General features: G+C 40.6%; 3 protein-coding genes across 4 annotated transcripts; 1 reads left to right on the top strand and 2 right to left on the bottom strand.

Annotated features, from left to right (window-relative positions):
- Positions 1–154: 154 nt before the first annotated feature.
- On the bottom strand, positions 155–4,774 carry slc15a5 (solute carrier family 15 member 5). Its single transcript, XM_069687206.1, has 9 exons — positions 4,423–4,774; positions 3,845–4,067; positions 2,413–2,582; positions 2,107–2,327; positions 1,837–2,023; positions 1,498–1,686; positions 1,221–1,352; positions 980–1,088; positions 155–296 (listed from the first exon to the last, which is right to left on the bottom strand). Exons 1-9 carry the CDS (start codon positions 4,772–4,774, stop codon positions 155–157), a joined length of 1,725 nt encoding a protein of 574 aa, XP_069543307.1.
- Positions 4,775–6,729: 1,955 nt separating this feature from the next.
- rabl2 (RAB, member of RAS oncogene family-like 2) lies at positions 6,730–10,849 on the bottom strand. The gene is made up of 8 exons (XM_069686630.1): positions 10,384–10,849; positions 10,206–10,235; positions 9,588–9,667; positions 9,388–9,467; positions 9,101–9,212; positions 8,895–8,992; positions 8,660–8,743; positions 6,730–7,725 (listed from the first exon to the last, which is right to left on the bottom strand). The coding sequence occupies exons 1-8, from the start codon at positions 10,491–10,493 to the stop codon at positions 7,645–7,647; spliced, it is 675 nt and encodes a 224-aa protein (XP_069542731.1). The 5' UTR covers positions 10,494–10,849; the 3' UTR covers positions 6,730–7,644.
- Positions 10,850–12,288: 1,439 nt separating this feature from the next.
- Positions 12,289–14,432, top strand: ccdc34 (coiled-coil domain containing 34). Of its 2 annotated transcripts, none has more exons than XM_069686472.1 (7): positions 12,289–12,339; positions 12,668–12,949; positions 13,082–13,226; positions 13,406–13,513; positions 13,639–13,797; positions 13,884–14,013; positions 14,211–14,432. In XM_069686472.1, exons 2-7 carry the CDS (start codon positions 12,684–12,686, stop codon positions 14,411–14,413), a joined length of 1,011 nt encoding a protein of 336 aa, XP_069542573.1. In that variant the 5' UTR covers positions 12,289–12,339; positions 12,668–12,683; the 3' UTR covers positions 14,414–14,432. The 2 variants fall into 2 exon arrangements, with proteins under 2 accessions (XP_069542573.1, XP_069542574.1); XM_069686473.1 differs by having other exon boundaries at positions 12,296–12,339; positions 12,671–12,949.
- The last annotated feature ends 81 nt before the right edge of the window (positions 14,433–14,513 follow it).

Genomic DNA, 14,513 nt, shown 5'->3' with positions numbered 1-14,513 from the left:
TATGTGACATACAGTAAAGGACTAATGGAATTATGTTATCACATTATGATTGTAAAAACAACAACACATACACACGTACATTTCAGGTACTTCATTTTGACATAATAAAATGCAGCGCCAGCGCCGCTTACAGTGCAAGACATAATGGAGACAATCATAAAATAGATTCAATGGAGGCGTGTGTGTAGGAGCGATCCACAGTGTCATAGAACCGCAGACAGGCCTTGTAGTGAAGCAGCTTCTCAGTAAGAGGGCTGATGGTCAGTGCTTTACCCTGCACACTCAGGTCTATGTACCTGGACAACATGAAAACAAGAAAACACAACTCTTTAAAGCAAAAGAGAGCATACCTTTGTCAAAATAACTGTCGGTTTTTGTAACTGAGGTTCTATGAATTCTGGATGACCACCAGAGGCAGTACAAAGTACTGGATCTGATCCCTCTCAAGCGCAGGTCGAGTAGCTTATATCAACAAAGTCTCATGTGACCTGAGTGACATATGGTGTAAGTATATAAGCCTGCGTCATCACAGAAGATGTCCCTACAATATTTTTTCACCAAGATTCAGAGTGACAGAGAACTTTGGCGGTCATCCAGAACCATAGTTCTCAGCACTTAGCTCCAACTGTGCGGTTGAGGGCTTCAAGCAAAAAAGACACCAACTATCTTTTTCCAGTAACAAACCTTCACCTGCAGATTAGTATCTACAAGATTCAAAGGACATGTTTTGTGATGATGTGGGCTTTTACAGGTCACATTGGACTTTTTTGATATAAGATACTCAACCTGTGCGTGCGTGAGACGGATCGTACCCAGTGCTAAGCACTTCCTGTAGTGGTCAGCACGCATTCCTGCTGAAATTGGCCTTGTTATTCTACAAAATGTCTTCAACAGCTGTTGAAAAAATAATTTCACTGGTACTGAACACAAGTCATTACATGACATCTTATATTCCAGGTAGTTAGCGATTATAGTGTACCTGTAAGATACGTTCCAAAACATGACAGTATTTATAGCCATGAGTGTTGCCAGGAGGAAGAAGAACCTTTCCAGATTCCCATCATGCAGTATGTTTGGGTAGAAGTTACCTGTGATCAATAATCACAGTTTAATCAGCATAAGCGAGTCATGCCAAACATCATTGTGATTTCCAGTCACATTACAACACCTTTGTCAGTTATTTAAAAACAAAAAGTGCAATACAGTAATCCTCATTTTACCTCCAGACAAAGCATGTGCCAGCTGACTGATGAGGGCTCCCAGGAAGCAGCCCCCTCCGTAGGACAAAGTGAGGAAGTGCAGGGAGATCCCTCTGATGTGACTCGGAGTCAATTGGAAAGATATAAGGGAACCTGCGAGAGAGGAGGTGAAAGCAGACATGTCTGATCATCTGCTCACCTTTCCCAGTCAGGTTGCCTGATTAAAGTTCCTGGGCACGATGCATCGTGTAAAACCAGAATCAAAGAAAATTATGGAGGTCTTGAGTTTGTCACTTACATGCAGGGGTGACGAGAGCCTCTGCCAGACCAAGCAGAATGTACTGAGGAGCCAGCTGGAAACACGGCATGGACGACACTTGCAGAACTTTTCCAGACAGAGTCTGCTCCACCAGAGGGTAAGCCTTCCTCCGCAGCTCGGACAAACCCGCCACCAGGACCGACAGAGTGGCGCACGCATGACCCAGAGCTGGAAGTGGAGGATGGACATGGAAGGGTGATGAAAGAGGGGGCTGAAGGATTATTATGGGGGGAAAGAGAGAGGATAAGCAAGAGAAACATACGGTGGATTTAGGTGACGGTGGTGTTTTAAAGGGGGTGTGTACATAGAAATACTCACTGATGACTTTTGCTGGCGCCAGAGGAGTTTTCTCCATTGAGAGGTAACAGGTCGTCACACACTCGATCAATGGGGCTAAGAGCAGCAGAGGCAAGATGCTGATCACATTCATGGCACCAATCGGCAACAGGAGGTCGTATAAGTGAAGGTTTGAATTCATGGTCTGGATGTAGTAACCTGAGGGAATCTGCGGGAAACATGTTCGTTACATGGAGATCGTCCTTTTTACGTGTGTTATTATAAGGACTAATCATAAATCAAGGGGCCTGCCTGTGTGATGCAGGCTCTGTACAGCAGCTGAAGCCCGTAAAGAGGGAAGAGTTTAGCCAGGACTTTCACATTCTCTACGTGTGTTTCACTGTAACGGCCACCGTTGTTCTCCTTGGCCCGGTCCAGCCAGGATGTTACATCTCCACTCAGGTGGCGATAGTGGAGGCAGCACATCCTCAGAGAGTTCAGGAAAACTCCCAGGGTGGTTAATAATGATCCGACTATGACAGAGACAACATGAACAGGGTGAGTTCTTTACCTGTATTTACATGTATGATTGAATACCTGTTTTAATGTGTATGTTACCTTTCTTGGGTTTATAGGTGAGTCTGTTCCGCATCATGTGAATGGCGATCAGAGCCAGCAGCACGGAGGTGAAGGGGATGAGGAAGCCCAGATTTTTGGCCACAGACTGCTGGATGTAAGCGATACCCAGAAACACCACCATAGAGTTCAGGTTGACCAACCAGTAGAACCTAAACATACATAACACAAATATCACTCTCATAAGGCCTTCATTTAAACTACAATGTCAACGCAAAACTAATGAATCAGAAGGAAAATCATGTTGTTTTTTGCCAGACTAGGGTTGTGATTTTTTATTTAAGATGATTATTTTTGGCTTTTTGCCTTCATTGTATAGGACAGCTGAAGAGAGACAGGAAATTTGGGGAGTAGAGAGTGAGGGATGACATACACCACATGATCGGCAGACCGGGAGTTGAGCCTGTGATCAATGCTTCGAGGACTGTAGCCTCTACACATGAGGCGCCTGCTCTACAAACTGAGCTAAACCTGCACCCTGACTAGACTTGATTTTTTGGATGGAAATTTGTTCTGACTGTAGGCCCATCACTTTGGTCCACACTTAAATATCTCAACATCTGTTACAGATAAAGACATGACATTTACAGGCATTCATGGTGAATGGAGATGCATCCTATTGGATTTCAGTGAATATTTATGTTGACCTGAGGATAAGTTTTAAAATCATTTTCTCTTGCACCATCATTAGGTGATTTTATTACTGTCAAAAACATACAAATCTATTGATATTCCCATCAGCCATAGCTCTACTTTGGGTGGATGGCTCAGTGGTAGAGTCGGTCGTCTCTCAATCAGAAGGTTGGGGGTTTGATCCCTGACTGCTTCAGGCTACATGTCGAAGTGTCCTTGGGCAAGACACTGAACCCCAAATTGCTCCCAGTGGCATAATTTGTGTATGAATGGTCATAGGTCTGATTGGAGATTGGCACTCAGGCCTTTGCCATCAGTGTGTGAGTGGGTGAATGTGACATGTAGTGTAAAAGCAGCTTTGAGTGGTTGGAAGACTAGAACAGTGTCATTAATCCCACTAAACATCAGCATGCAAGTTTGACGATATTGATTGGTTAAAATACGCTTCCCGTCCCTCCTGCATTCGATGATTACTACTGGCCAGATTGCCATAACATTTATGGGAAATAATTATTTCCCAAAGGATTATATCAAATCATTTTAGTGCCCCTCAAAAGCTAATCGGCTAACTTTAATAATATTTGCAGAGTATATTTGTGTACCTTTAAGCAGATAAAATCATTTGGTTTGAATGACCCTTGACCCAAGCTCTACTTGTGTTGTCTCAATGCCAACTGAAGACTTTTTAAATGATAATGGTTACAATATAAAATGACTGTTTTAAGTCTGATTATTGGCTTAGCGAGCCAGTGACTGTATTTAAATGGAAACACCACCTCACCAGTTAAAGAAGGACAGGAGCTGGTGCTGGTTGTAGCTCTGCAGGCTGTAGGCTCCCATTGGACAAAGGATGGCCCGGATGCCACCGATGCCCAGCGCGGCGGCCAGGAGGCCGGTGTAGAACAAGATCTGCTGCTCTCGAGGCTCCAGCTGGTGAGTCATGTGATGAGTGTTGATGTAGAAATCTTCAAATGGGAACGCCACCACGGGCAGCATGGCTGTGCCTAGAAATAACGATGACAGAGAGAGGTCATGGCAGCTTGATTTCAAACAAGAGTGTGACTTCAGAGAAGCAGAGCCGTGACTAAGCACCTACAAAAGATTACTAATGTTTTTGAAATGTGTTCACACTAAAGGTAAAGATTAAGATTCACTGATATGTCAGATGATTGTGCATCTAGATATAGAGAGATTAATAGAAGAACAATTACCCAACTGGTATTACTTTTTTGGCTTTGAAAAGTAAAAGTAAAGGTTTGAAACACATTGAAACAGAGATATTTATTGTACTAAATTAAAAAACTTCAAACTTCTTTCCTTCACATGACATGTATCAAACTTGAAATCATTGTGTCTCACCAAAAAAATGAAGCAAAGCGCACAAATAGAGCACCTTGGCCCTTCCCAAGCAGGTTTCTGCAAACCAGCCGACCAGCACAGGGGTCAGGGTGCTGGCTCCTATGAAGCACAGGTTGACTGTGGCAGCCAGGTAGTTATCATAGCCCAGCTTCACCGTGCAGAAGAGAATCATGTTGCATACAATCCCAAAGAAAGTGAATCTCTCACACAGCTCCACGAGCAGGACACAGATGATCACCTGGAGCTTCTTGCGGGACTTCCTCGGGGCTCCCTGGTCTGGACAAGGGGTCCGGGAGAGGCGACGCTGTTTGCCTCTGCTGTCTGGCAGCCTCTGAGGGTCCTCTGCCACCATCACACCAGACCAAAGAGACGGCTGCTGGGCTGTGTGGTCGACTGGATGCAGCCAGTAAGGGACCACACTGAGCTCTGACTCCTGCACTTTCAGAATAAGAGCACAAGAGGCCGGAGCAGGAATCCCTCACTTTGGTGTGACTTGGAGCCGGACCTCAGACACATAGATCAGACACACCCACCTTCATCCTGCACGTGCTGATCGTGCAGGATGATCGGCTGATTGTCCTCCTGAGTCATGAAGTTACTCAGAACTGTGGACGCCTCACAGGGATCTGTTACATCACGCAACATTGTATCCAGCAGTAGTGATGGACTTAGAGAGCATCCCAGAAATACTTTTGTAATTACAAATAAGAGACAGACATGTGGCTGCTGTTTGTTCATCAGGGACTCATACAGATAAGTGGTGCAAAGTAATTGAGCACAAGAAATGTGCTTATGTACAGTTCTGTGGCACTTGTACTTGCAAAATATAGCTTACATTTGCTAGTGGTACTTTAAGTATAATTGATGCTTTTTCTTCTTCTCTTTAACTTTGAACTTTCAAACTTTCAAACTTTGAATACTTGTACCTGAGTGGTGTTCTGACTTTCATTAAAGCAAAAGATCTACAATTCAACATCCCAGGCTTAGCAAACATAAAACAAGACAAGAAATGATTCAGTGCTGCAGGTAATTATAAACATTCAAAAATGCTGCACCTGTTTGTGAAAGCAGCCCTTCAGTGGACGAGCTCCTCTCCAAGCGCCTGCTGGTAATTATATTGATGATGTTAAGTGTGTGTGATATAGAGTGCAAGGGCAGGTTAGCTTCAGCGGGTCAGAGCTGCTGGGAGATAACAACCGGCTGCTTTACAGTAAAGAGTAAACAGATTGTTTCCTCGCAGCACAGACAGATCTGAACAGAGTAAACATGCTATATAAGAGCACCTGCATTCATGTTATAAAACATAAATAATCTTATATCCTTAAAATTCATTTCTTGCTTAGAAATGTTTCGGGTGCCAAAAATATCAATCATCAAACTTAGATCAAATAAATCATATTAGAAATTCTGCACAGGTATTGGAACAGTAAGTAAAGTACGTTTTAAGTTAATGATGTAAATATAAATGTAAGATTATACAAAGATTATGGGGTGTGTAAATCAGTGTTATCAGGGTGTCTGCTGATGGGTGATTGAATGTTGTGCGTAAAGCGTATCACCTGAAACAAATCTACAAAGACAGCCGAAGCCTACCAAACAATAACATGGTGCCCGCAGCATGGAGAGCGAGATAAGGAGAGAGAAGCACATGCTGGAACGGTCAGGGGGAGACTGGCCAGGTACTCCCAAGTGCTCGGAAGCCCCACCTACCCAGGACCTGCATCAAAGAAACGAGGAGACACAAAGCAGGCCCGTGCTAAAGCATGAAGGCCGTCACACAACAAAACCACCATTACTGTACTGTTCCGGAAGTGTGGGATAATGTAATACTAAAATGTAACTGGCCCCTTTAAATTAGTACTTCTTTGCATTATGACTTATTTATTACATTTCCATAATGGGCAAATAAACAATAAAGTGTTAATGACACAGACAAGGAAACTATTTTGATCTAGAAGACCTACAGACACAAGTATGTAAATTCATATTATTGGTTGATGTTTCTCTGGAACCCCTCAGTCTGGTCTTACAGGTAAATGTCCCCTTCTCAGCATCATAAGACCAGTGAAATTATCTGCAGCTATTATCCAAGTGACCAATGGATGCTTACAGCGTTAGAACCCGCCCCTCTATTTTAATAACTGGAAGTCCAGAACAAATGATAAAAAAACAAAAAAAAAACAGGAGCTGCCTCGTTTTCTTAATGCAAACAGAATAAAGGTAAGATTTGATACAGACTCTGAGATGTTGACCAGGCTTAATGTAATAAAGTTAAAAGTAAAACTGAGCTGTCGTAAAATCTTGTTCCAGTGTGATTTATTTTGAGTAAATACCACATAAAACAGTCAAATATAAATATAAATATACATACAAGGGATCTGTGTACAACAAAACGCTCATATAGAATGGTTTATATTGGTATGTAAAATGTGTGCCACCTTCCGCTAGAAAACCAGTTTCAACACAGCTGCTACTTTGAATGGATGTGCACACTACCGCCTTAAATCCATCTGTAAGCACAGCTGGCTGAGAGATTCACATGAGTTCAACACAGCTGACGTCTGCTCACACACGCCTGGCAGCTGCGTCCCATAACGTGCTGAAGTCGACTTAAGTCTTGTGCCTACTGCAGGATCACAGCAAGTCAAAAGGACACACAAAATGACAATATGATTACAAAGTACATTGAATTTTCACTTAGAGGACGCTGCAAACAGACTCTCCATCATAAAATGAATGCAACAAAAGCAGCAGACACAGCTGATACAACATGGAGAACAGCAGCACGTACAGTAATCACTTGTTCTCTTTGCTCTGTGCGGGTTCGTTTTGAATGATTCACATTCTTATTACATGACACAAAATATACGAACATTCAGTCTCACAGAATTTACATCTATCGTAAAAGTAGATACTGCTGGACAAAGAATAAATGACGATGCAAAAAAACATATAAACCTGGGAAATGTCACAATTCCTAATTACTCCACCAGGTTTATTTCCCTGCCATTGTCACTAGAAAGTTGGAGGGCAGTGACTGAAACCCAACAAAAACAATGTTTGTCAACCTCCAGTGGTACTAAAGCAGATCACCACAACGACATTAGCACCAACAATGTGCCTGTTGATGGTGTCCTTCACGGAGAATCAGAGATCTTTGACATTTTGACTAAAAGCACAATCTATTCACAGCATCATCATTAGAGGATATGTAAACATTAATCAGTCCAGCTCGGGGCTCTCTGCTTTCAAGCCGTCCTCATCTGCATCTGAGTTTTCTTCCTTCTTCTCCAGTTCAAAGTTCTGCAAAAGAAGAGCAACAAATAACTTCAATACAAGCATGTTGTAGGAGCCATAATGTGCTTTATTTCTATGTTGATTATCACTTGTTTTGTTTCACTCCTTTCATGGTTTAATCACTTCCGGTGATTGGCACCTGGGTGCGGTTTCACCTTTATTTACCTGTTGAGTTAGGCTCAGATATTTCATGTTGACCGTCAGGCCACGTTACATTTTGCTTTTGATATTAGAATTTGCTTGTTAGTTTAGTTTAATAAGTAGTTCAACTCATCTGGCATTTAGAGTTTTTGTGTACGGACGTGTCACGTAACAAGCCCACTTTACCATAGTTGTGCGCATGCTCTTTCACATGAACAAAAACATTGTTCATGTGTAAACATCTAAAAATAATACCTATTAAAAAACAACAGTAACAGCCAAATGAATGGAGTTTCTTAAAGCTCCTATAAGGAACTTGGTTTGTGTTGATTTTGGCGCCCCCTGTGGACAAAGTGGTACCTCTTATCTCTTTGCTGATCTCATCCTGTACGTGTAAAAAGTGTTTTTAAACAAAGATTCTTGTGCTGCTTCTTTAAACATTCGAACTCATCACTGTGGAAATATAGAAAAAAGGCTGATTTGGCAACACCAAAGTTAATCCCCTCATCTGACACCTGGCAGTGTTTACAGGCATTAAAAATAACTATTAAGATATAATCAATCTTTTTGCTGATGGTCTGGTTTACTTTTGTAGGTCATATAAAGGCATCAGTACTATTTTCAGTCTGTTTCATAGACAGATAAAAACTCCTAACAGGAGCTTTAAAGGGAGGTTTTGCATAATACAGATGGCCTTAATCTCTGCAGCAAACATCTTAAGTCAGGCTGTATAAAACTACACAAGCTCAAAAGGTGAACACATCAATGATCCGACAGTGTGGTTATTCAGAGATGGTACCTCTAATTCTTGCAGCACTTCATCCATGAAGTCACTGGGGTTTTGCTTGTAGTCCACAGCTCTCTTGATCATCTCTCTGAACATCTGTAGTGACAGTCACAGTCATGAGTCTCAGCACAAGGGAGCAGTTGTGTCTATGGTGGTGTATTTCAGGTTAAAAAAGACTTGTCTTGTAATGAAATTAACTATAAACTATGAATGTATGTATCAATGAAGTTAAATAATAACGTCAAACCTTTACTACATTCGTCCCATCAGCTGCTGACACAAAGTAAAATGGAATTCCTTGTTTCTTCCCAAAGTTAAAGCTTCTCTGTGTCACCTTCAAATCAGCTGTAGATGTAAAAAAAAAAAAAATAACACACTCACATCTAGAGTTCTAGGGACAATTGTGCACTAACATTTAATACAACCATGAGAACTAAAGTCATTCAGACTCACCGTCGATTTTGTTTGCTACCACACAACACGGTATCTCCGGTCTGTACTCCCTCAGCTCCTTATACCAGGTGACCAGATTCTTATAGGTGATCTTCCTTTGAACATCAAAAACCTACGAGAAAGAATAAAGTGTAAAAGCTCCCAAATTCAAAGGGTGCTGTTCTGCAGTCATTAACAAAGTCCTTGTTGACTTCTCTGTAAAGTAAACACCCTTCAAGGCCAAGGGAGCAAGCAAATGCTAAACGATTATGAAAGGCACCTGTCTACAGACCAAGAGTGTGTCTCACCATGATGCATGCATGTGCTTTGTGGTAGTATGACGGATGCATGCTCTGAAATCTCTCCTGACCAGCCGTGTCCCAGAAATCTGTGAATCAGAAACAAGAACCATCCCTGATCTTTACGCTTAAGAGTCGATTTACACTGTTTGAAATTATTTTCAGTGGTCACTGAGGGCAGAACGACAGTAATCGCACAGAATACATACCAACCAACACTGTCTTGTTTCCTACATTGGCTGTGTGTTTGTACAAAGTCAATGCATAGGTCGACAACATCTGTGGGCGACTGCAGAAAGGGTTAAGGATGTTCACCTTTCAGGACAAATTCTCTTCTTTGATGGTAAGTGTGCAAAAACCTGACCTTAAACAACATGCTCATTTGAAATCTAAAATTTAATTCTGACTATTGATAAAAGGACTTGTACATTTAAGCTAGTTAAAATGCAGGTATATAAAAAAAAAAAATTCTGGATATGTAAAACATTTATACTAGTTACATTCCAAGCAGGCGTATTAATAATTCTGACTTGTCATATTAGGAACAAACATATCTAGTTCTATCGAGTTATATGTCGAGTTCTATTTGTGATAGGCCTAAGTGTAATGTTGGAACAGTTAAATGCAGAGTTGGAATTATATCATGTCAATATGAAATTATAGGTATCTGTAATTGAGTGCACAGCATTACATTAGATGTTAAAAATACAGTCATTGTCTACATTTTATGTAATATTTCAGCAATAAATGCGATTCTGATTTTAATATGACTTGCGAAAATAGGTGATAAACATATTTTTTAAATAGCTTCTGCTGCTGAAGGATACTATTCATCCATGAGAAACCTCTCCATCAACCTGAGAGAGAGAGGCGGAGAGAGAGAGTGAGAGATTTAAAAAAGTTGTTATATTCGGCAACAGATGATCTGCTTCGGAAAGTTAGAACATTATGAAACACAAAACAGATACAATGTACACATTACAGCTTGTTAGGGATAATACTCACTTAGATTTACCCACTGCGCTGTCTCCCAGGCAGATGATCTTCACTTGTTCGTCTGCATCGTACTTCTGTTGGTTTTCTAAATCAGGGATGCTGCCAGCGTCACCAGCCATTTTCCTCTCTTTTTAAACTTTCTATTGGTTTGATAAGGATTATTGTATGAGCCAACACTTGTCTATTTGCATTTATAATTACCTGAATTAAAGTTTTCTTTCCTTAAAGACCTCTTAAGGAAAAAAACAAACAAAGTAGCTGTCGTCCGACGGCTATTAACAACTAGAAGTATTAGCTAGCCTGCCAATGGTTAGCTGATGTAAACATCGTGTGGCTCTTCATCATGTCATTAGTTCATCCGTCAACGCCTCAATAAAACTGAAGCCAGCTGAAACCGAGAATAGTAGACACGCGACCTATTTACAAGTTTCTTTATAAAGTATTCTATGAGTCCTCTACTGTTATTTTCACAGCGTACTCTGAGCAGCTGAATGAGGCGACGTATGCTAGCTAACGGTTAGCTGGCACTGCTAACTGAATTAGTGTTGACGGTATTTGTTAACCAAGAGTACTTATCCAAATGTCGCGGACGGTCTTGTGTATATAATATGTGTCTATTATGAGACAATGTAAATATAGTTTCTACACTCATCTATGCATCGAGGTATTAAAAGTTTTTAGATGGTCCATGATGTCCCCAACGGTTTTCGTTTCTATGCAACGGGGACGCCCGAAGGACCCTTCATAATGTCTCCTGCTGTTCTTACAGGTGCCTGTCAAAAATGTCTTCTCATAAATATGGATATTATTATAGAAACAATATTCATTTAATACTTTTTTTAAACCGATAATTGTAATTAAAAAAATATTCTGACACATTTGACTAAATAAGTTGTCATTATGGGAACAACATGAATGGCTCCTAGGTAGCCACTTTCGTTTTTGTTTCTTATATTAACCCCGGATTACACATTACCACAATTTTTGTTGACGCTCCTGTGACAAGTTTTTTGCTGAAACAGACTGAAATGTATTCTGATGCCTCTATATGACTTTAAAAAGCAGGCCATCAGTGACCAGATCAATTATTTCTATATAGTTATTTTTTAATGCCTGAAACTGCTGGTGGGGGGTAGGTGTCAGACGAAGTGATGAACTGCACGCTCTATTTGTTTACCACGGCAAAAATGTAAAGTGAGTGATACATAAGACTGTTAAAGAAAGCAGAAGGAGATTTTTGGTTAAAATCCATCGCTTAAGCATGTACAGGACAAAAAATCAGCAAAGAGATACGAGGTAGAGCTTTGTCCACAGGAGGCGCAAAAATTGACACAAACCAAAAGTTCCTCACAGGTGCTTTAAGCTGTGTGAAAATACTTAAGCCTGTGCATTAAGGATGTGCTATTCCATAAGAAAAATAGATTAGGATAGGGGTTAAAGTATTTACAACTTTGTAATAATTTCCCTTTAATGGCAGAGAAGTAATTACTCTGCAGGACCAATTCGTTAACTGACATCAAATTCTAAATCTGTTTTTTGAAATACCTACAGCCATCAGACTCCTTGATACCTGTATCTACCGTAAGAACTGCAGTGGCTGAATTAGGATTTTGTTGATATTAATAAAAAATTATTTCTTCAAATTGTCAATTAAACATACAGTAATTGATTTCATGAATATCAAAAACCTTAATGTCAATGACAAAAATATATTTTATATATATGTATATATATATATATAATCTGGACGACCAAGAGACGTATTCAAACACTACCACTTATAACTAACAGGCAAGAAGTCAAACATATAAAGAGTCAAAAATCGTCATGGCTACAGAAACAGCGTCCTGTTGCGCGTGGTTGCGTGGTGTATCATGGGAAAAAAAGTTGTTTAGAAATCAGTTGCAACGTTGGTCAAAGAGTCGAGCACTACAGCCAGACTTTTCTTCAAGTATACGCACGAAGGTAAACTACTTATTGTTTAAAGTTAATTCAGGGTTAGTTAGAGACACGTTTGAGTAAGCAAACAGTTAATATTTAGTATAAACGTTTGTAGTACACTATGATAAATGAGCTAAATTAGATAACAACGCTAGCTGATGGTTAGCAACCTATCAGTGCTAACGTTAGCCCCAGTTTGCTAGCTGGGAAAACACGCTGCATTTAACGTCAACCGGCTCGTTGTTTTATATGTATACTATTGTTGAAGTTGCACTGGACTTTTGGCATTAGTGAACAAACTTTACTTATATATTGCGTAAGGAAGACATTCTCATGTGTTGTTTTTTCGTAGAAGACATCGGCTAGTAATGTCTGGACGGAGGATGCCGAACTGTCCTGCTTCTGCGTCCAAGGGCTTCAGCTCGACCCCAGTCAAAGCTAACCCAGGAAAAGACAATCACGCATCCAAGGGGTTTGACGACGGTGTCCTATCCGACGACGAGGACACATTTTCTCTGCTTTCTCCCATCTATCATGACAGTTTTGAAAGTGATGAAGACCTGGAGCACAGTCCAGCGCAGCAGACTTCACCGAGGCACAGCGACCATTCTCGACTCAGCGTTTCACCAGTCCGGTATTGCTGATATTTCCATTCTAAAGTGACTTTCTGAATGAAGTGAAAGTATTGCACATTGTGTGATTTAGAATGACTGAATGTAACCATACCAAGGAATATGTATACTAATACATCGTTTTTTCTTAATAGATGTGAACTACCAAGAACACCTTCAGAGCAGATGTTAAAGACAGCCGTCGAGCCTGCATGCTCACCTGCTCTCAGTGCGTGGGAAATGTGGCTTGTAAACAAATCCAAAGAGGAACGTCTTAAATCAGAAAAGAAGGCAGAGGAGGCAAGTCACACTGAATTATGACTTAATTGACAGTATTGTGTACTTTGCTTAGCTTTGTGTGTGTTTATGAAGTTATTCATAGTTTCCCTCTTTTTCCCCCAAATTATTTTTACCAGTAAAATTACTCAATTGATCCAGTCTGAGTCTCTGAGTAAAACATTTTGTATCCTTTGAATTAGGAGCACTTACTGAAGAAAAAACAAGACCAGGAAGAAAGGGAGCGTGAACAGAAAAAGCTTGTCATGGACGAGAGAATCCATGAATGGTTAAAAATGAAGAGAGAACGGGTAAACAACTGATACTCAGTGCAATCGCACAAAGAACCGAGTTATATTTGAATTTGTCTGAATTTTGCTTCATCACAAACTAACATGACATTGTCCACATTACTGTTGTTGTTCTTGTACCCTAGGAGAAGAACGAACAACTTGTAAAACAGCACAAAGAGGAGGAGGAGATTCAGAGGCAGCAGGAAAAACAGAGAGAGATTGAACGGAAGGCTCAACAAAAATACAAAGACTGGCTACAGAGGAAGAACCAAAGAAAAAAGGAAATGGAAAAGAAGGAAAAGGTAATGTGGATCTTTAAAGTTCTTTGGCTTTAAGTTTGATATGTTATTATGGATGTGGATGTGAAAGATAATTTTATTCTTGGTAGGAGGAAGCTGCCCTGAAGGAGGAGCAGGAGAGAGAGCGCCACAGGAGGGCAGAGGAGAAGTTTAAGGAATGGCTGATAAAAGCCAATGAAAAAAGTAGAGCGACTCCCAAATCACCTTGTTACACAACAGGTAATGTCATCAAGGATTATTACCTATGCTTTATCGTTTTTGAAATAACTTAATAATTGATTAAATCTGTTCATGTTTTTTCATGCATTTATTTTATCCAGATTCAGCAGCAATACAGCTATTTTTCTGTTGACTTTAGACTTAGACTTTCTCTTTGCTGATTTGTACGTTTTTTGTTGGTTTGATTTTTTTTCAAGGACCCTACGACAAATTCCTCCCTTCACCCAGCTTCTACAATCCCATCCCCTGGAAGCCGATACACGTCCCTCCTCCAGAGACGCCACTGAATAACACATCTGAAAAGAAACATTCAAAACAAAGAAAATGTGCACAAAGCCCCTTCACTCCATTCAGAGTGAGAGACTCTGCGAGTGCTGCACAGTTGCTGCAGAGGAGATGACACAGCAGATTGATGTCTATGACTGTTGTACGGTAGCTTAGCTACCACTCAAAGATGATTTCATCTCGAGTCACCCTCATCCTCACCACCACAGCTCCTG

The sequence above is a fragment of the Semicossyphus pulcher genome, unplaced genomic scaffold, assembly GCF_022749685.1.
Source record: "Semicossyphus pulcher isolate SPU_LCO1_2020_fin unplaced genomic scaffold, fSemPul1.0.p SCAF_8, whole genome shotgun sequence".
Classification (NCBI taxonomy): Eukaryota; Metazoa; Chordata; class Actinopteri; order Labriformes; family Labridae; genus Semicossyphus; species Semicossyphus pulcher.
The sequence above is the reverse complement of the archived record's forward strand: the minus strand, read 5'-3'. Positions and strand labels throughout refer to the sequence as shown.